Below are 23,223 nucleotides of genomic sequence, written 5' to 3'. Positions count from 1 at the left end.
CTATTTTTTTGCTGAGTAATATTCCATTGTGTATATATGCCACATTTTCTTTATCCATTCATCTATTGAAGGGCATCTAGGTTGGTTCCACAGTTTAGCTATTGTGAATTGTGCTGCTATAAACATTGATGTGGCTGTGTCCCTGTAGTGTGCTATTTTTAAGTCCTTTGGATATAGACCAAGGAGAGGGAGAGCTGGGTCAAATGGTGGTTCCCTTTCTGTAAGAATTCAAGGATTAGCAATAAATAAAATAGAAGGCAATTAAGCAATCATTCAAAGACCTGCTGAGACCTTCCCTCTGACTCCAATAAATAGGAACCACATCATACTGATTCTTAGAGGGCTGACAGAAAGCAAAGAAAGGGAAGAAAAAGAGGAATTCATGCCACTCCGGCAAACTCAAGGGAAGTAAAGCAAGATGCTGGCTGTTCTGTTGCAGCCCAAGCCCATCTTCCCGGCCTCTCAGGGCTGCTTTCACCAGGCTGGCTGTGTGACAAGTGGCTATTCCACTAACCAGAGCTGCCATTTGGGTTCCTTTCTTGGTGACTTCTCTTTCTTTCTTTCTTTCTTTCTTTCTTTCTTTCTTTCTTTCTTTCTTTCTTTCTTTCTTTCTTTCTTTTTTAAACCTCTGTTTTGTTCTCCTCCTTCATACTTTCTTCATACATGTGCTGACTTAATGTATCAGAATTTCTCAAGGCTCTGTTTTGTCTCCTCTGGATGACAGACTCTGGGGTGCCTTCCAAAGTTTCCCAAAGTAGATTTTGTATATATTTTTTCTTATATTTATATTTGGCTTATATTTTAATTCAGAACATTCCCAATATGTTCTCTATGTCCAAAAAGGTATAGATATTTTCCTGACATAGGTCAAGTGAGGGACTGACAATTGTAGAGGGTTTTGTGACCTATGAAAGAGATTTGCCCACATAGATTTATTTCATTCCTCAAGTCTCTGTTGTTCCTAACCTTTCAATAGTCCCTACCCAATCCCAGCTTAAAATACTGTAATGATTTTCCATTTCTCTTAGTATAAAAACCAAAGTCTTTATTGTGACATCTAATCTCTTGCTGTATCACACAACACTCTGACCCTTTGTCCTTTGTGCTCCAGACATACAGACCTCCCATAAGTCAAAAGGATCCCAGAGCTTTTACACATCTTTCTCCCACTGTGCTAAGTGTTCTTTTCTATACCCCATTTTGCCAGTTAATTCCTATTCTTCCTTCAGCTTTTGTCTCTTCCTCAGGGAAACATTTTCAAATCTTCTGACATGATCAAAATTCTTCAAGATAATTCTACACACACCTTCCTTCCTACTTAATCTCATTATAATTCAGTATATAACATTGTTATTATTATTATTATTATACAATTTGTTAAATTAGCACTTAAGCCAACTGTAATTTTATTTGTATTTTGTGTCTATTTATATGCCTTCTATCTCCATCAGTAGACTATAAAGGGCAGCAACTATGTCTGATTTTGCTCATGATTGTATTCCTAGGACTAGCTCAGTTCATGACATACACACTCCACAGAGATTTAATAAATGAATGAGTGAACAAATAATAATCTCTCCGTAAAAAGAAGATAGGATACCCATATTGAGAAATGTGAGAAAAGTCTCAGAGAGTTTAAGGGATTCATTCAAGGAACACAAACTTAGGTATTTGATTCCAAGGTATTTGGTTCTGGATTCCAAGGCCAGGGAATGCATCATTCCAAGGACTAAAAGTATGGGTGGCACATATTAGGTGCCTCATGTAGACTTGTTGACTGAAGAAAGGAAAACAAAAATAAAAGTAGGAAGGAATTATGAACTTTGGTAGAGTTTCAGTGTGAAGAGGAGTCTTTGCTGTGACACTGGGCAAGCCACATGACTTTTGCTCCCCAGGTGAAGGTTGAACTAGATGATCTCAATGCTCTAGAATTCTGATTCTGTGTTTCCAAACTCCTTACACCTTGGGAATCTAATAGCAGACACCTACTTGTGGTGGCTTAGTTACCTAACAGCCCAGATTTCACTTTATGTTTTAGATAATTTTTAATGTATTCAAAGAGTTATTATCACTATGAAACCAGAGGCAATTGCAGGAGCAATTACATCAAGGATAATATATGGCAGCTATAGAAACAATGGAAAATTACTGCAGCATGTTAAGCACAGCAGATGGCAAAACCTTTACTATAACCTTGACCATTGACCCTGAGACTTCCAGATATGTAATACAGTTATATACAAAAGGGTGAAGAACATCTGGACAAAAAGCTAGCTTTTTTAAATTTTCTTTTCCCATTGTTAAATGATTTAAAAACTAATAAAAGGGAATCATGAATAAAATCAACCATCAGTCCAAGAGGTTAAATAGAAACTATAAGGAAGTTATGGCTTAGAGATAAGGTATCCCCCAAAAGCTCATGTGTGAGACAATGCAAGAAAGCTTACAGGTGAAATGATTGAGTTACAACACCCTTAACTTAATCAGTGCATTAATACTCTGATAGGGATTAACTGGATGATAACTATAGGCAGTAAGGAGATGAGTCATTGGTGGATATGTCTTTGGGGTATATATTTTGTCTGTGGTAAGGGGATTCTATCTCTCTCTGCTTCTTGCTAAGTCCTGAGATGCTTTGCTCCACCACACATCCTGCCATGATGTTCTGCCTCACCTCAGGTCCTGAAGAATGGAGTCAGCCATCTATGGACTCAGACCTCTGAAATCATGAGCCAAATAAACTTTCCTTTCTCTAAAATTGTTCTTGTCAGGTCTTTTGGTCACAGCAGTGAAAAAGCTGACAAAACAAAGCAAAAAGCCACCTTCTCCCAACAAACATGGTATACTCAACATAACTTGTCAGAGATTTATGTCCTAATCAAATTCCATACCAACATGAACCACAATCTAGATTTTCCTTCCCTATTCAGTACACTTCCCACCTACTCTCTGACCTAGCATTCACTCTCGCCTCAGAACTCACTGTCTCCATGATGCCTTGAGAAATCCCATGACTCCTTCAAGGTCCAGCTCCAATGTCATTTTCTCTTGGAAACCTTTCACAGTGTGCCCAAGAACTCATGGCTACATCATCCAAAGTCCCATAGCATTTATTTATGCCTATATAACCGCACTTTTGGCCATCTGATTTATGTTATGATGACTTATCTATTTATCTTGTCACCCACCCCAGACACCCCACTAACCTGTAGGACTCGTGAAGAGAGGAACTGTGTCTTATTCATCATAACATACCCAAAGCAACACAGTTGCATGACTGACATTTAGAAATTCTGAGTTAAATGCTAGGTGGCAATTAATCAGTAGATGAATTTATTGTAATGGAAGAATAAATCTTATCATGTCAGCCCACCTAGCAAAGTTTATCAGGGAGTTTTTAGTAACCTCATTTTATACCCAAAAAAGTAATTCCAATGCAAAAGTTTCAAGCACTTTTATATGCCAATAATGGAATTATTTAGCAGAGGCAAATTATATTCTACCTTGTCTTTTAGCTAAAAGGATTTTGTTGTCTATGCCATGCACAAAATTAGAATTTTGCATGCATTATCTCATTTAATCCCCAAACCATTCTATATGGTATTATTATTCCCACTTTCAAATAGAATAACTGAAGTCTAAGTAAGTATAATTTTCCCCAGGCAAAGCAGGGCTTGAATGTGAACCCAAGTCAACCTTACCCTGAAACTTCAACTCTTTATCACCATGAAACTACTCCACCTAGTTTTAGAGCCAAACTGGGTATGTGATAAACTATGTATCATAGTCTATTTTTCTTCAGTACTGGGTTACTTTTAATTTACTTTAATTTTTAAAATTTGCTTTTAGTTTTACTCACATAGAATCTTTCATTTAGATATTTCATGGTTCTACTTGGCCAACTCTTTGCCATCACTCTAATACTTATCAATGTTTTTTTTTTAATTTTTTTAATATTTATTTTTTAGTTCTCGGCGGACACAACATCTTTGTTTGCATGTGGTGCTGACGATCGAACCCGGGCCACACGCATGCCAGGCGAGCGCGCTACCACTTGAGCCACATCCCCAGCCCCACTTATCAATGTTTTAACAAAGCAAAAACCACCTTCCTCCCATAGAATGCTCAAAATTGTATAGGGATAAGAAAACTGGGAGATAGAGTAGTCACATAACTTGTCTAAAGTCACACAGTTAATAAGGATGAGAGTCCAGAGTAAATCCAAGCCATTTGACTTTAGCACCCAAGCACTATTAAACATTTCTCTGAGGGCATTTTTGTATCTTTTATAAGTCCACAGGTCAAGGTGTCTAGAACAACGTTACCCACCTAGTCAATTCCCGAGTCGGTCCAATTTCAATGACCAAAATCACATAGGAATGTAAATTCCTACTTTTTGAAGAAAACCAAATCCGTTTTCCTATATATTGTCACTGCCATATAACAGTTAAAATATGTGCTGAGTTCTTCCTATTCCTAATTGGCACTGCCTTGCATTAGATTTGATCCTCTTAGGAAAATATAAAAAGTGTTAAACCCGTAGTCACTTGCCTGATTGGTCAGGTTATTTTCTTATTTTATCAAGAAATAACTGTCCACATCATAGAAGCTTTCCATCTGATGAAGTAATGAACACCAACATTTACTGAGTATTTATGTCATGTGCCAGAAGCTATGCTGAGCGCCTCACCAGGACTCCTCACTGGGTCATCCTTATATCAGCCCTAATTTACAGGCCACACACTAAGCCCTGAGAGACTGAGAACCTTGCCCAAAGCTCCATGACTGGGCCCCAGTTGTATATGACTCCAAGCCTGAACTCTTAACCCCATATTTTTTTTCAGCATCTATGGGTACTACTCTAGTCTCTTTTTTCTCCCTGTAATTAAGGAAAGATCTCCAGACAGATTTTTAAAAAAAGAAGAAGAAGAAAAAGAAAATAGAGTACCTGATAAGGCCCATGTCATCTCCATTCAAATCCACTATTTTCAAGAGTAGCATTTCCTTGTCTGTATTTGAAGAATACCTAGTCAGTGAAATAAAGATACTTAGTTCTATGTTAAAGACTGGCCCTCATGTATGGCAAATAATAAAAGCTGGAAAAAAAATGCCTCAGTGAGATTCCTTGAAAAGCAACAGTTCTGTGAACCCCATCCAGTACCTCATTCTTCAGTAAGGAAATGGTTCATAATCATGATTGACCTTAGGAGGACTAAGTAAACTGACCAGAGTTGAACTATATATTTTTATATAATAGATGTAATATTATATAACATATAGAAAATGATTTTTAGAAAATGATTTGTCTTTGACATTTCTACTTATATCAACTTTTAATGGAATCTCTTGGAATGTGCAGGAGTATACAAAACCAAAATCATTCAATACCTGCAACTTAAGTGTTCCTTTATGTCTTTTCAAGGAAAATCAGATTTTAGTTTCTAAAAATCAATACCTCTGAAAGCCATTGAAAAATATGCAGAAAAATATAAAATGTCAAAGTCAAGTTGAAACAGATGTTGTACAATGCCATAGCAGCCAAGTACTTCTCTTCTGTTACAACCTTGTAACCAACTATTTAAAAAAAAATCGTCTCCTTTAGATGTTTAATTTAGTTATGTTGGTTTCATTTCTTGCTTTTCCTTCCAGATTCTCTTTTTTATTTTTATGTTTTAATCTTCTCTCCCTTGCCCCACTCTGATGAATTTAGATGATTCCTTCTACATAACACATAATAAAACAGCTATTTTTTAATTTAACAAAAATGTGTTATGCACATTTTCGTCTCCATTTTACAGATGACAAAGCTAAGAGTCAATAAATTAAGTAAATTCTTAAAGGCCACACAATTAGGAAGTGATAAAGCTAAGTTGAATACTTGTGCCTGATTTCACAGCCCAGAGTACTTTAGACGTCTACCATGGCTCCCTTCGCCAACAAAGGACAGAAATATATGAAAAGAAAATATTGGGAGTTCATTATTATATTCACTCTTTGTTTCTGCTTGCCCTAGATGAACATGTTCTAAAATTATTTTACCTTTCATACTCTCCTAGGATCCTACCATGGCCACCAATAACAACTTTTTGATTTTGTGGCTTTTCTCAAGGGAAATGCAATGATGCTGTTTTGATCATTTCCCTCACCTTGCTCTCTCTGACTGTGGATTCCTAAGGTAAGATGTAGGACTTCGATTGATCTGCACACCCTCGACATCTCCTTTATTGATGAAGATTTTGGCTGGTTTCATATTTTCATGTGCTATCTCGATGCTCTGAAAGTTAAAAGAAGGAAGAAGAGGGAGTTGTAAGCTTCGACATCCTGGTGGAGGTGACGACTTAGTCCATGTAAAAGAAGAGCCCTATAAACAATTTCCTTTGTAAGGTGTCCCCACTATAGGTTAAAAGCTGAACAGCCACATGGCTGTTGTCATCTGTAGGTAAACAGATAGGGCCTTCAGGGCTGAGACAGAGGAAGTGCTGTGTGTAGGTAAGAAGAGTGTCCATTAGCTCTTGTGACCTCTGCCCTCAGGACTGCCATTTAAATGGCCAATATGGCAGACTTGACTCCCAAGACACTGGGGCATGATTTGTTAACATACAAGTGTTCCACCCTCTCTGCCCTCTCCATCCCACCACCCTCTAAGGCAGTTTTTCAAACTTGTTTTTCTTTTTTTTTTTTTAACTGAAACCACAGTGAGAGATACATTTTTCATCATAACTTATTACAAACCAACATATGCACCCTAAGACAAAAGTACATAAGACAAACTCTATCCTCACTGTGGGTCATGTACTGCGATATTTTCCCATCTATTCTATTGAAGTGCTTCTGCATGTAACACTTATTGCCACCTCCAAAATTTATTTTATAAGCTATGAACACACTGCTAGCCACAGTGTGAAAAACACTGTTGTAAAGAAAATTCTGCCTTTGCCAGATGAAATTTGGGGTGACTTTGTGAGGAAAAGTAGAGACTAAACCTGGAAGGCCTAGGGAGGAAGAACAACATACACAAGATCTCTGTGCACAAACAGTAGCCGGAGCACAGGGGAGAGTGGGGGACAAGGCATTTGAGCTAGGAATGGTGAGGAGCTTGAGGGTGTTGGTGAGAAGTCCCCAGGGGGGTTGGTTCTGCTGAAGAAGACTTGAGAATGAGGATGTGTTTTTACCAATTGTATCCTCTTCATTCTTTGAGACATATAAAGAAATATTAAGTTATTTGCAATTGTAGTTCCTTGATAAGTTCCTCTTCCAGTGACTCTGTGCAGGGAACAGATCATGTGAGGCCTTATAATTTATAAGAGTCACCAACAAAGTGTTTTCTGTCTTTAGATGGCTTGGGGCTTACTGCCATAGAAGCCTCCTGTTCCTATCAATCAGTGCCTCTTGCCTAACAGTCCGTGGCTCAGAACCAGAAGCCAAAGAGAGTCAGGAAGGAGAAAGATAGAAAGGCACTAACACTTTTATGTCAGACCTGGATCCTAGAGGGAGTCTCTGTGTCATGCCAAATCACTCCTAAAACCCAGGTAAGAAGGGTCAGGAACAGCTGCCTTGGGGACTCTTTGCCTACCTTCACGATACCAGTGACCATGTACTCAAAGGTTCGATTGCTAAATCCTTCACTGGCAATGACAAATATAGTGTACTGGAAATATCCTGCTGGACCCGAGTGTGTGTGAGTGCCACTCAGGATAACATTGTCTCTTCTGTACAGGGAACCGTATTTACTCTGCAGTCTGTTCAGGACCTTTAGGAAAAAAAGAAAAATGAACCAACAAAGGGGATAACATACAAACTCAGCATGAGAAAAGAGTCTCCTGAGTTTAATCACTGATCCATCCCTTTGATACCCCTTTCATGTGGCCCTTCACTCTGTTTACTATTATAGTAACAATAACAAGAACAACAGTAACAGCTATAGCAATAGCTAACATTTTATAGATTGCTATGTGCAAGCACAATCCTAGGTATTATATATATATAATGTCATTTGAAAATATTTAGAACAATCCCAAGAAGTAGGTATTGTGGACCTCTTTTTTTTTTTAACTCAGAACATTGAAGGGTACAGAAGTTAAATAATTCATTGGTAGGAGAGTGGTGAGCAAAGGCACCTTCCAGAAATTAATTTTCTGACCCATCTAAAATGTAGCAGAATCAGACTCCAAATCTGAGTCTGACTATTGAGCCAGTATTCTTAAACCATTCATCATTCAACACATAGCATTAACATTCAGGCACCTGCTCTGAGCACATGGAATATGGTAAATTCCTATCTTGAAGATGTTTTTACTCGAATGAAGGAGAAAGATAATAAACAAGAAAATAAATATGTGACAGTATGTCATACAGTGACAAATGTTATAAAAAGAAACATTGATGCATAAGAAAAAAGAAAGTGGCAGGAGTTAGTGAGGAAAGACCTTTCTGAAGAGGGGTGCTCTTTAGCAGAGGTTTACCTGGAGAAAGAAGCTAGCCATGTAGTATCTGGCATGAAGCCTTACAGGCACAATGAAGAGACTTGGCTAGGCCTCTTAGCTACTTTACTGCATCACTTTGCAAGATTAAGAATTCACTATCTCTGAATTACATCTACTGGTCTAAGGCAAGTCATCCAGTGTGATGTAAGGACACCCCAGTAATCTCATGAAAGGTCCACGTGAAGAAGAACCATCTTACCAGCATGACTTGCTAGAAGAAGATTTCCTCAACCTCAGGCAAGTCTCCAAACAACTGCAGCCCCAGTCAACATCTGTGTGCCACCCCACAACACAGAAAAAATAATGTGTGACTTCTGCTCTAACACAAGTCAGAGGTGCCCGACCCAGCCACTCTGGGATTTCCAACCCACAGAAACCTTCTGTGGTAATACATGACTATTACTGCTTTAAGCCACTATGGTTTGGATGATCTGTTTTTTAGCAATAGACAATTAAGATAAAGATTCTTGGTAAATGTTCACTGAATTAGTCAATTAATATGCAAGTGCATGACTAGTGTCTTTGTATGGTGCACATGCAACAAGAAAACAGAAAATTGATGATGTTGCTGAGTACCTACTTCTGATTGTGCTTTAATCAGCTGCAATCTGAAGTTTGGTGTTATTGTGGCTCCTTTATGAAAAATACGAAAATGATCCAGCAAAAGTGTCAAACCCAAAGCAACCCCATTAGCAATGTTTACTTTGAATATGGCATAGAGTGTCTGATAAACCATCTCTCTAGGGAAGCGGGGAAGCCCTCATATATGGTTGCCGATTTCTGTGGTGTCAATGCTCCCACCATGGTCAATTTTAAAACTGCCAAAAGTTTAACAACCAAACCACAACATTCCTTAACAATTAACAACAATCTCTCATGAGCTGGTGCAATCCACTTCCAGAACACCACTAGTCCACAGGGAAGTAGCAGCTTATGCACTGCATAGTTAACAGAGATGAAGGCAGCCATGCAACTTCTCCCTCAACTGAAGAGTGATGCTACTCATTCTACCCATGTGGTCATTAAAGCATAAAGAATATCTTGCACACTATCTTGCCTCATTAACCTCTCCATACCCCAAAGAACAATTGTTTGGTTACCATGTCCACATAAGCAACACTGAAGCATGAAGCAGCAATTATGGGAAGGAAATATGAAAGAGCGCAACTAACATCCCTCTAACCAAGCAGCCCTCATCCTCCATCCCAGTGAGTTTGTATTCCTTCTGTTTCACCCTAAGTCCAACCTCAACTCCTATTGCTTCCACAAATGCTTCTGCACAGTAACTACCACACCATGCAGAAGAAAAAAAAATGTGTGAGAGAAGAGGAAATAATTGATGAAGGGACACCACCAAGCTGAACTAAAGTCAAAGGCTGAAATTCTTGAAATTCTGCACCAAGACAGGAAGGTAATAGAAAAGTAGAACTGCAAGTCAACTTTAAAACTCCCTAACCCCACTCAGTTTATTCCTAAGACTACAACATTGGGATTTTAGAATTAAATGTATTAATTCATTTCTGTTCAAGAATCAAGTTCTTAAAAAGATAGTAATAATGAGGTATGGGGATGTGGCTCAGTGGTGGCACACCTGCCTAGCATGTCTGAAGCCCAGGGTTCTATTCCCAGCTTCACACACACACACACACACACACACACACACAATGAATCTTGAACAAAAAAAGCTACAAATAGCACACCCATGACTGCAGGTACCTTTTCCTAAACCATAATCTCTGGTAAGAAGCCAGACCCATAGGACTTTGAGGGAAAATAAAATATATGAAATAATAATAGAATAATCATGCATGCAAATAACCATTATTACAAGCACATTTGCCCTTTCTTGAAAGAAAGGGTATTTTAATATAGAACAATGCAGTTATGTTAATGTATGTAGCTAACTTCTTTGTCTTCCATTCCCATTTCGTTTCCTATCCCAGATACTCTTGAGAGAATGATATAGACTATTAGAAAGTCATTCCGTTTTCCTGCCTTGCCTCACTGCTCAGAGATCCTTTCTAATCTTCATTCCATGCTGGAAATGTCTTTAGTCTTGAAGCTGAGATGGAGAACCTACCTCAAACCAGGTGTTAAAGATAAGCTTAATGGCACTTATATAGCTACTTTTATTTTTCACACCTTCCTTTGAGTTAATATGGAATAACTAAGTTGGTTTATTTAAAGGCCTTCCCACTGGGTCTCAGATTGCATGGAAAAATAAAAATAGGAAGATATGTTGCATGGTACCCACTATGACATGACCTCATCTATAAACCAACACATTAAGCCCCTCTCCCCTCACCATTCCAGCCCCAAAGTCTACCTTTGACTCTTCTGTTTTCTTTAGTTCCTTAGAAAAGTAGTATAGTATAATAATAACTCTGGCACCAAAATGCCTAAAGTTCAAATCCCAGCTCTGACAGTTCTTCACTGTGTAACTCTGGATAAGTTACTTGATGGTCTACAACTTAGCTTCACAGTCTGTCTAAGGACATACCATCAGTACTCTCTCATAGAGTTGCTTAGAGGATTAAACAAGTTTATATATACAAACTTTGTTCCATGTTAAAATGTTTTATATATTGTTCTTCATATATATATATATATATATATATATATATATATATATATATATATATAATGCTCTTCATAAATATATATAATGCTATATATATAATATATATATCACACACACACATATATATGAATTCATATATAAAAATATAAGGCTGGCACTTAGAACAGTACCTGGCTTATTATGTGTTAGTTTTTATGTCTATTCATCCCCAAATCTCATAAGCATTTAATTTCATCCCTTACCCACATGAAATCTCACTGTCACCTCATTGGTTTAAGATCTTTGTGCCAACCTCAAATGACATAGGAGAAATTGTCAGGCAATGTTAAAAACCCTTCTGCCACCTTAATTTCTCTTTCTATCTCTTTCAATCCTCCAACACCTTGTAAAATTCCCCTGTATTAAATGTCCTCTGTTTTAAATACCTAGTATGATACTGTTTTCCTAACTGGACTCTTACAAATAAAATCTCAATATTAAAAATCTGATGGGCTGGGGCTGAGGCTCAGTGGTAGAGTACTTGCCTAGCTGGGCAAGGCCCTGGGTTCAATCTTCAGTACCACATAAAAATAAATAGACAAAAAAAGGTACTGTGTCCATCTACAACTAAAAAAACACCTTAAAGTCTGCTAATTTATGTCTTTATCTCTAGCTCCACTTTATTCCAATCCATATCAAACATCACTGTCTGATTAATCATCTTAAACCAAAATAGTGTTTATATTACCATTCAAAAGTTTTATAAAATTCCACAACACTCCCAGAATTAAAAAATAAAAACCTTGCATTCCCAGGCCTTCCACATTACAGCCAACACACCATCCAGATACATCTTAAGACCTGACTCCATGTGTCCTAACAGAATTCTTCTGTTCCCTCAGAAGAGAGTCTCTGTCTCTCCCTTTCAAATCTCGTTGTTCATGCTGTCCCTTCCGTATGGTATGTCATCTCTCATTGTAAACTTTTAAAATTCTGCACACTCAAACGTCATTTCCACAATGAAAATGTCTTCATAATTACCATTTCCTGAATCCCTTTGTGCTGATCTTAAAATACTATACATATTCTAAAAATTCTTCAGTATTTCCTACAAGAGTTAAAGCTTAATTTTCCCACCTGTAAGTATGAACTAGATTTAGTGACTTGCTTAATAGAATAGGGTGAAAGTAATAGTAACTTATAAGACATGGTTATAAAAGGCACTGTGGATTCCTCCTTGTTCTTTCTCTTGGGATACTCCCTCCAAAGGAATCCATCAGAATATAGAGTGAGTAATTGAGGTTTTCTGCCAACAACCACAGGAGTGAACCATCTTGCAATGAGAATTCAAATCCCAAATTGATCCTTAAATTTAAGGTTCATTCTTTTTTTTTTTTTTAGTTGTACACGATACCTTTATTTTGTTTATTTATTTTTACGTAGTGCTGAGGATCGAACCCAGGACCCCGTGCATGCTAGGCATCCTCTACTACTAAGCCACAACTCCAGCCCAAGGCTCATTCTTAAATGTCTGCATTCTTTGCCATCATCTTGATTGCAAGAAAACTGAGGCCAAAACCACAGAGCCAAGCCAGTTCGGAACTCCTAACCAACAGACCAAGTGGAATAATAATGTTTGTTGTTTTAAATCACTGTGCTTTGGGATAAGTTATTACACAGTAATCAATAAATAATATACCAGTATACTTTACTCCAGAGAATAATGTGTGTTACTGAAAATACTCTTCCTTTTATGCCCCAACTAGATGGTGAACACATAAGGGACATGAGTATGACTCACTTAGCTGTGTGTCCCCTGTAGTGGCCAGCAAAGTGCTTACAAAAAGCAGGTGGTCAGCATATTTCACCCTCTAAAATAATAATGTCTTTTAAGAACAAGGGTTCTTGGATGAATAGATGATGGATGAATGGGTGGATGGATCCATCAATCTATCGATGGAATATGGTGGATGGATGGTAGATAAATGGATGGATGATGGATGAATGGATGGTTGGTGGATAAATGGATGGATGGTGATTGAATGGATAAATGGAGAGGCTGGCAGTTGTTAGGTTGATGAATGGATGATGAATGGGTGGATGTGAATGGGTTGGCACGGTCTATAGGAGCTCTTGGCACTCAGGAAGGTAGCCTCTTACCTGAGAAACTGGGAGAGGGATCTCAGGCAAGAGCTCCTTGCCCCCGTTTCCCTGTTGAGTCACAAGCCAGACCTTTCTTGAAATCAGGAAAGTCAATTCTCCAAGTCCTTCCTCTCTCATAACTTAAATTGAGCTGATTTCTCTTTAGGAAAGGCCCAGGTGATCAGCATCCCTTATCCCTCTTCCCCGCAGAGTTTCCACCTCCCTTCAGGTACAGGAGGCAACTTCTCAGGTGGGTTTGGGAGACATGGGCTCTGGGATTAGGCGCACATGTGTTCAGAACCCAGATTCCACATTTGCTAACTGTCTGAATTTTGGAAAGTTACTTACCTTCTTTGAGACTCAGTTGCCTTATCCATGATATGGGGACAACAGCAAAGCCACCTCTGAGTTCTGTTGTTAAATGTAGGAGGGAGGAAAACCACTCAATGCCCCCTCCTGTTTCCAGAGATGGGAGAGGCTCCCACCCTACACCCCAGAGAGGGAGATATTGGAACAGTGCCTTTAGACCATCTCACCACCCCTTGGCTGGCCTCTTCACACAGCCAGAGCAGCACAAGGGAGACTCACAGAACATGGCACTGCATGACCGACACTTACAGTCATTGTTTTGGCCAGGGCTCCAGCCTCTCCTCTTTCTCACAATCATGACTATGTGAACAGACCTGAATAGAGCATTCACTCATTGTGACCTGATCTTATGAAAAAAACTTCACTGGGTCAAAAGCTTGAAAGTGTGCTTCAAGAGATAGAACTGGAACTCTAATATCCATCATTTTATTCTGCCCCATTTTTCCTTCCTTCCCTATCTTCCTCTCTCCCTCTCTGCTCCTCCCTCTCCTTTTCTTTCTCTAATCTTTATATGTTTCAGGCAGCCCAGGACACCATGTAACTTTTTGCTAAGCTTAATTATCCCCACAGGCAGGTAACAAGTTCTAAATTGGGGAGGAAAAAAATCACAGAAAAGTCTGCCATATTCTACAATACAGTTTAAAGATTAATAGAGCTGATGTTATATTCTTTTATAATATTTGTCATATAAATTTTCAAACTCATACAAAAATGACCAGAATAATATAATCAACTCCCTGTGCCTATCACCCAGTTTCTACAGTTACCAACCCATAGCTAACCTCATTTCAATGTTGCCTTTTAATTCTCATTTGACTCCTTGCATGCCTTCTCAATTGTCTGAGAACTTGAGAGATGAGTGATGAATTGATGCTCTCAAACTTCTAACGAGGAATGATTTAGTGAAAGAATATATGTGAAAGTCACCTGGAATATAATAAGCTTTCAAAAAATATTAACATTCTTAATGACAAGACATCTGCAGAACTGAGAGTGAGTTTTGATCAAGATGACTTAGACTCAATAATGGGGCTCATTCTTGTACGATTGTCTGCTGGATGAGAGCTTCTATTGATGGTAGAGGCTCACTGTGAGAAACCAAGAGTGCTTAGGCCATCATGTTTTGTTCACCCAGACTTCCTTTAAATCACATCATTTCATTTGGCCTTCAATTACCTACCTCCAGCCTGAGTCTCTGGGATATCATGCCTATGTCAACGCTGACAAACACTATTCGTCGGTTTGGCCCAGTGGGTTCCGCCATGATGAATGCACGACTATACAGCCTTGTGAGGATGCCCCGAGCGTTCTGGCCAGATTTGCCATAGCCCATCTAAAGAGAAAGGGAGAATGAGAGCCATGATAGCCCACTCACCTACTAATGGAAAGAAGGCACAAGCATAGGAGAATAAATTCTTTCAGAAAGACAAAAAATAAAAACCACATGAACCCATAGCTCTGAGTGAGATAACTAATGTGTTTTCAAGAATAATTTATGTTAATAATAAAGCCAAATAATAAAAAAAAGTTAAATAATAAAGCCAAAATCATAATAGTGACTTTAATCTTCTACTCAAATGTAAAGGCAATGTATTAATAAGGCAGAAAACATTCACTGGTGTATGTCAAAGAAAGAGCTAGTGTGGCTCAAGAATTCCATTTCTACACTGGAAACCCTTTGATAGCCATTCTGTTCTTGAAAATGAAAGTAGTTTTTCGTCTGTCTCCTTAAGGTACTAAAGAAGGAAATATTTTCTGCACCTCTACCCAACATTGTTCAGGAACATCCTGAAGATTGGAGCCTGCCTGTCTCACAATCGTTGTTTGGTGTGTGATTTTTTTTCCTCTGAAGATAATGGTATCTTTATGATTAAGTTATCTTTACTGAGGTACTTCACCCCAGCTTTTACCATGTTATCTCTCCCTAAGCAAAGCCAAGTCAGATCACAGGCATCTATCCCAAGCTCCTTTTGTCACTATTCATAAAACCCACCTATAAAGACTACACCCATACCTTCAGAATGCCCCTTCTACCATTAACTTTATCTCTCATTAGAGTGTTCACTTAGGGTTCCCATTCCAAGTCACTTTTTAGAAGAGACAGCTGGGAATAACTCTTAGAATATAAAAATGACTTGGTAACAGGAAGCAAATCCCATCGGACATTCATGTTCTGGTTTCTTAGGCACAAGCATAGGAGAATAAATTCTTTCAGAAAGACAAAAAATAAAAACCATAAATAGGTACTTCTACCACCATAGCCAAGAATTTGCATGCTATCAGTCAATAGGCCCCTCCTGACCTATAGAAGTATTTTATTTGGCTTACCTGGTGTTAGCTCATACTAAGTTTACAGTTCCAACTACAGTTGCCTATGTTTTTCGAGTGAGAGATTGAAAGCCTCAAATCTTCAATTCAGAGATATTTTGGCTTCTTTTGACAAAATCATTAAATTAGATAGCTCTGAGCCCACAGTTACCTCGTAGAACTGATAATTGACTTTACAAAGGACTTGTGACTGAACAAAAATTTCCCTCTTCCTTATAGGATCATATTTCCAATGCTAAACAATACCAGAGGGGGTGGGGTCGTGGCTCAGTGGTAGAGTGCTTGCCTTGCACGTGCGCGACCCTGGGTTTGATCCTCAGCACCACATAAAAATAAATAAGTGAAATAAAGGTATAGTGTCCAACTACAACTAAAAATATTTAAAAAAACAATACCAAAGTCAATAGGAAGATTAGAAGAAGATAACAATGAACGTAGAATGCAAAATAATAAAATTACTTGTTTCACAGCCTCCCTAAAAAGCCCATCATTAACCTACCAAATTGATATCCGCTACTTGTCCTGTGCAGTCAGCTCGCCCAACACCAATATGGTAGCCACTGAAGTTCTGAAATAGAGGTGGCTCTGGGGTGCAAGTAACTGGAGAGGCTTGGGTGGCTATGGTGTCCTGCGTAACTGGAGAGGTTTGGGTGGTAGGAAAACCATGGTTTCCTGAATCTAAAATAGATAAGATATTTGAGAAACAACATTTCATCCACTTTTTTTGTCTGTATCCATTAGAATACATAAGTTCAGGTACCCAAGGAAAAAATCTTTATTTTTTTTATATATAAGATACACCATGAGAAAAAAACAGAAGAAATAGATATCATAATACTAAGCAGCATCTTTTTTGGGGGGTGAGGGGTGGGGGAGGGGTTGGCAATGCTTCAGACTAACAAATAGAGCCTCTGTGAAATGTCATTATGAGCTTTTCCTTGTCACAGTTGTCTGCTGCCCTCACTGTCCCTGCTTTTATGTCCCTGCCAAACAAAACAGGAACCAGGCTCCTCTCATATGATTCGCTAAATCCAGCTTCTGGGGATTTTTTCCTTCCATTCTCTCCATTCAGACCTCTCACTCTTTTCCTCTCTGCCAACTGGTCTCTATCACTTGCTTCAGAACAGATCCATTTCCATCACACCTAGATCTAGCTCAGCTCCTCCAGGATGCCACCCAGATATCTCTACCCTGCCCTGGTCCTCCTTGGCCTTTCAAAGCCCAGATCCTGTATGCTTGTTGACATAGTTCCACCTTTTTGTAATTATGTTCACATCTATTTATCCACATGCATTAATATACCATATTAATGCATGCATGCATGTATTTCTAATACACAAACACATATGAATTATCAAAGGAGCCAGAATGACACAGAGATTAGTTAGATCAAAAACTAACTGCCTGGTTTTGAAACCTGACTCTACCTATTACTAATGCAACACCTTGCTTAACTTATTTCACTTCAATTTTCTCAACTACATAATGTAGACAATAATAGTATCCTCTTCCTACGGTTGTTTGGAACAACAACGGTATTATTACATTCTTAAAATTTAGAGCAATGGTTGGTAGATAGCTTTGGTTTTCCTTACATATTTAGACATTTTCATATACATTTTCTTTTTTGTTTCAACCCCCAGACAATAGCCAAGGAATAGCCAAGATTGCAAATATTGGTGTCACAAAGTATTAGTGGTCAGAATGTTCTTGGGCTAGAGATTTATAGCTAACATCTTTTGGGATTCCAGAATTTTTGAACCAAAAACAGTCATAGATCACCAAGTCCAACCTCTTCAGGTTTACAGATAAGAAAACTGAAACTCAGAGCAGTGACTTCACCAAGATTTCACAGTGAACATGCGGTAGATCCCAGGTCCAATTTAGATTCTCAAACTCAGAATCCGATGCTCTTGTGGCCAAATCCTAGGTGGAGTTAGAATCTATGGTTTTAAATAAATCCCAAGGATCCTCTCATTTCTAGCAGAGCAAGACCCCACTCTGGCTACTGCTATAATAGAGGATACCTGTTTTTTTGAATCCACAGGGAACTCAAAGCAACAGAACATGATAGAGAATACTCTAGAAAAGAAAAGAGGCCACGAAAAGGAAAGTGGAAGTGAACCATCCATCTACTTTTCCATTCTGCCTGGCGACAGACCTCTCTTTACTTTGGTCAAAGCATGGAATCACTCCTCCCCACACTCTCTATCGCCTAACAGGCATGTTACTAAACATGGAAGCAGAGACTCCACCAAAACCTGGATGGAACACAGTGCTAAGATTGCCTATAAATGTAGCCTATATAGTTTTTTATAGTTTTCAAAAACTCAATTTGTTTCCAATATCAAATACAAAAAAAAAATCAGAGACACCTTAAAAAAAATCTCAATTTCCAGCTTTTCTTGAAAACTTGGGAGATCTGAGACCATGCCGTATCATGACAAAGAGCACAACAAGCTATGGATCCCCTTCATCAGAATTGAACCTGCCCCCACTCTGTTCTGTCTCTCCACTCAAACCTGGTAGAAGAATTTGATTGGCCTGTAGGATTTGAATTGGAGGCTCCCTTTCTTAAGGCTTTTCATAGACTGACATTCAGGGGTCTTTCTTTCTTTTTTGTTTCGTTTGTTTTGTCTCCAGGAGAAAACAGATGCTGCCAACAAGGAGACAGAAAGATTAGAAGCTTGGGGTAAAAGCTGACATTACCAGGCTTTGAAGAATCTTGAACTGGGCATAGATTAATGGGAAAGCTAAAGGCAAATATGTGCACGTGTCTCTTAACTGTATCTTTAGGGACAAAGGTAAATTTGATAAAAACTGCTATCAAGGCAGAAAGAATAATTAATGTAAAGGAAAGGACCATCCCATCTCCCTGAAGCACACATTGAACTATCAGCAGATACAGTTTCTCACCTTGGTATCCCCCAATAATTAAGACCGAGGAAGAGCATCTAAGAGGGCCCATGACACTTGCCTTTGTTTTCGATGGTCCCACTGGTAATGAACAAGAGGCTGAGAAGGGCCACTGTGATGGCAGTCATCATTACAAGGAGGAAAATCAGGAATGTCTCCAATGTGGAGAAAGTACGCTTGGCCATTTCTCTTGAGGCAAAGCAGAAATGGGAGAAGAAACATGGAGAGGAATAAAAAGACAGAAGCATGGGTGAAAATTCATATGCATTGAGCTTCTCAAGGCTAAAACATCTTAGCTTTCATCTTGACCGTGGCAAGGATGGCAAACAGAAAATATTTACCACGGCTTCCATATCCCAGACCACAACAGACAAGACCAATTACAATAGTGTTTTTGAAAAGCTTAGATGTGTTATCCAAATGCTTCACAACACAATCTATTTGCATTCCACTGTTGGTACCTATCTCATAGAATTTCTCATAGAATTTCTATAAAAATAAGATCACGCGTACAAGGGATACTTCTTCTGAGTATTTATCATTAGGTTGATGAAACAGAGACCACCATACTCCTCCCTGTCTTTAAAGGGAGTTTACAGGAAACTAGTGCTAAAGGTCTATTAGAGTGCCAGGTGGGAACTTCAGAACCCATTTTTCTTAACCCATGCTTGAAGAAACCTGAGCAGTGATATGAGACTCCCAGGACTGGTCCTTAAAAGGAGCAATTTGTGGCTAAGATGCTGCCACCCCATGTATTGAGAAATGGCAAGAAATTAATGCATTCAGTGTGGCCCAGACAATGTTTGGTTTCAATTTGAGTGAGATGGCAAGAAAAAAAAATGCATTTATAGTTTATCTGTAAAAATAGAGCTTACATTTATAAATCTGATATTTCACATTTTCTTTTAAAATAGTTCATAAAATACAGCAGTAGCTGGTGTTCCTACAGCTGGGACATGCACTCTCTAGCCTGCTAAACCTGTATAGGATACAGAATAAATGGAAACCATTATGTAATCTGGAACCATTTAAGACGGAATCATGGGCTCAGCTCCTCAAGGTATATTTGCATTCTGAAGGCAGATGAGGCATCTGCCTTAATGTTCAAATTCAGATTTTAATCATCAATGAAAAATAAATAGTGCTCACTCAAATGTTAATTTCCCTAAAGATGGTGGTAAAGTTAGTTAAAGTGGTTTAACAAGAATGTTAATGTGTTGGCAGTGATTCTGGCAGCTAAACAGAGTGGAGAAACACATGAGGTAGACAGGTCATTCAAGTCCAACTAAAAGGCGAAAATTCAAATGCAAAATCAAGTGTCATTGTTGTCTTATATAGAAGGTCAGCAGTGGTAATCAGTTCAACAGAGCAAAAATGGCCAAACAAAACGTGTTTGTGTGTGTGTATGTGTGTATGTATGTGTGTGTATGTATGTGTGTGTATGTGTGTATATGTGTGCGTGTGTGTGTGTGTGTGATGTGTTAATGTGTTATATAGCACCTCTGTTTGGTACACAGCTTCTTATCACATGACTACACTTAACATAGACAATCTTTATGTTGTCAGTCATCTTGGCTTATAGAAGGCTCATAGCCTGTGGTTCATTTAAAGTGATTTTTTAAAAAATGGCATACAATAGGGTTAAGATTTTTTTGTTTTAATTTTCTTTTTTCTTTCTTTTTAAAAATTGTTCTATCATATTAATATCTTGGGAACTTCACTAAGAAAAAAAATCAATTGACCATATACATGGATACCTATTTCTGGACCCACTACCATATACATTTGTCTTTATTGCCTATTCCAGAGCTTTTTAATTGAAGTAGTGGTAAATAAGTTTTGAAATTAGGTAGTGAAATCATCTTTATTCCTTTAAAAATTGTTTGGCTGTTCTGTGTCCTGAGAATTTAGAAATAAATTTTTAGAATAAATAATAACTTCTCTTTAAAAAAAAAGAAAAGAAAAAAACAAAGCCTTGAACATGAACTAGGCATAATAAATCTTACTCAGATTGAAACCAAAGGTTGTATGGGCCACACTGAATGCATTAATTTCTTGCCATTTCTCAGTGCATGGGGTGTCAGCATCTTAGTCACAAATTGCTCCTTTTGAGGATCAGTCCTGGGAGTCTCATATCACTGCTCAGGTTTCTTCAAGCATTGGTTAAGAAAATGGGTTCTGAAGTTCTCATATGGCTCTCTAACAGGTGTTCAGCACCAGCTTCCTATAAACTTCCTTTAAAGGCAGGCAGGAGTACAGTGTTCTCTGTTTTGAAACCTAATGATAAATGCTACCATTCTGAACACTTACTATACCCCAAGGATCAGAAAAAGTATCCCTGGTACATATGATCTTATTTTTATAGAAATTCTATGAGATAGGTACCAACATTGTCATCATATCCCTATTTGTAGAGTCAGAAACTGAGACTCAGTATTAGGAGAAGAATTTCCCAAGGTCTCAACCCGAGAAGTGGCAGAAATGAGATTTTTTTTCCAACTCTGCAATCAGGCTTCAGAACCCAGTTTCTAGCCACCATATTGTATTTCTTCTCATTACATTCTACAGGTTTTTAGGTTCTCCAGTCACTCTGACTGATGATGGATTCTTCTAAACCATCTTAAGGAATCTGTGAAGAAATGCTTTGATAGAACACAGGGTTTGCAAAATGTGTGGGATAGTTCTGATCACTGAAAGGGAAATTTTACTAATGCCTGTCTTGAGACCAGACATGCCAATCCCTTTTCCCTGTTTTCCAGAAGATGACAGTGAGAAGTAACAATTTGGCACAATGGGTTCTCAAAGTTATGAAAATGAGATAAAAACTTTAGGATTTTTTCAACATCTCTAAAACAATTAGACAATTCATGATTCTTTTTTCCCCTCCCTCTCCAGGATGAAAGCAATCATTCTTACCTGATTTTACTACTCAAAAGAGTGTTTGCATCTCAGTAGATCAAATGACCACTCAGAGTCTTGTTCCTCTTCCCCTTGTAGGTTGCTGGGCTTAGACGTCCCAAACACTTTTCGAAACCTGCTGAGGAAAGTTGTTCATCTGTGAAGAGCAGGAGAGTAAAGCGCTCATTAGCATAACCTTGTGGACTTAGTACAAGGACCAGATTAACATAAATTGATAAAAATAAATGCTCGTAGGCAAATTCTCCTAGGACAGCCTGTTATCAGAGGTAGAGTTTACAGAAGGCCCTGTTGCTAAGGTCATTTTGGCCTTTATACAACTCTTCTAGTGTGACAAGTTCTTCAGTATTCCTGCAACCACAATCCAATCATAAAAAGACGGCACCTGTTCTATTTACCACTGAACAGTCAACCATCAATCAGAAGGAGTGGTTGTGAATATTGGACATTAGCATGAACTATGGGTATATTTACCTATAAATATATGACAATATTTACACCAATTTCAAAAGAGAAAAGTGATCTTAATTTTAGATGCTTCTAAAGAAAATCCAAAGTATTAACTAAGAATACAAATAATAAATAATAGGGTTAGACTAGTATGCAGCTGGTAAAATTATACTCAAAAAGTTTAATGACATAAAATATATAATATTTAGTTAAATTTACAGTATGATCGCATTTTTGTGAATTGTGCTCATAAAGACCACACATATATAAGAAAGCATAACAAAATATTATAAAGTAATTATCTGGTGATTATGGTGGCTTTGTTTTCATCTTTTTGCATCTTAGTGTTTTCCACAAAGGAGAATGTGTTCTATAAAGCAACATGAAGTTAAACAATGGCCCACATGAGACGTAGAGAACAAGAAATAGGTAACACCACCATCCCATTTTGTTTGTTTGGGTTTAGTTTGAGGATTTTCCCCCTTAAGTCCACATTGTTCAGGAATTAGCTGGTAGACCACTTAATTCTTTGCAAAGTTAAAAGAAAAATAGCCTGGCCTCCAAAGTTCCAAAGGAAATATTTGAGGTATAAGTGCCTTCAGACAGGTCATTTAGTCATGTACCTGAGATATCTGCTCCTGCAGAAGGGAACAGTCTAAATCATGGTAGTAAACAAGGTTTGTTTTTTCTTTTTATTAGTGCATTTATGCTAGGATTTTGGGTTACAAACAACAGAAAACAAATCAAGCCATCTTAAGGTAAGTGCCGAGAAGGAGAGAGAGAAGGACATTCACTTGAAGGCAGCAAGAAAAGCTGAAGAGTGGACTCAGTAAGGGCAAGAATCAGGCAGCTCTACAGTGGTAGAGAACAGGAGCTCTGTGACCCTCTCTCTGAATCTCCACCACTGAGATGGATGCTTTCCAGCTAGTTGGGTCTTGGTTGCTCCCCTCAGGGTTTATTTCCTGAAAGATAACATCTGACTAGCCTAGCTCAGATCATGTACTGACCCTTTTCTTTTGTGGAGACACTTAAATGGAAATCTTTTTTTTTTTTTTTGGG

The 23,223-nt window shown here is 38.2% G+C and overlaps 1 protein-coding gene across 1 annotated transcript in view; it reads right to left on the bottom strand.

Moving 5' to 3' along the window:
• Asah2 (N-acylsphingosine amidohydrolase 2) overlaps positions 1-23,223 on the bottom strand; it is an 87,352-nt gene that overhangs the window by 42,179 nt on the left and 21,950 nt on the right. The window contains exons 2-8 of the mRNA XM_015498881.2: positions 21,715-21,853; positions 18,860-18,985; positions 16,382-16,560; positions 14,735-14,887; positions 7,574-7,750; positions 6,147-6,274; positions 4,949-5,026 (exon numbers count right to left, since the gene is read on the bottom strand). Coding sequence (XP_015354367.1) covers positions 4,949-5,026; positions 6,147-6,274; positions 7,574-7,750; positions 14,735-14,887; positions 16,382-16,560; positions 18,860-18,983 — 839 coding nt within the window. The 5' untranslated portion in view covers positions 18,984-18,985; positions 21,715-21,853. The remainder of the gene's footprint in view (positions 1-4,948; positions 5,027-6,146; positions 6,275-7,573; positions 7,751-14,734; positions 14,888-16,381; positions 16,561-18,859; positions 18,986-21,714; positions 21,854-23,223) is intronic.

This window comes from Marmota marmota, unplaced genomic scaffold, assembly GCF_001458135.2.
Source record: "Marmota marmota marmota unplaced genomic scaffold, marMar, whole genome shotgun sequence".
Lineage (NCBI taxonomy): Eukaryota > Metazoa > Chordata > Mammalia > Rodentia > Sciuridae > Marmota > Marmota marmota.
Note: the sequence above shows the minus strand (reverse complement) of the source record. Positions and strands in the feature narration are given on the sequence as shown.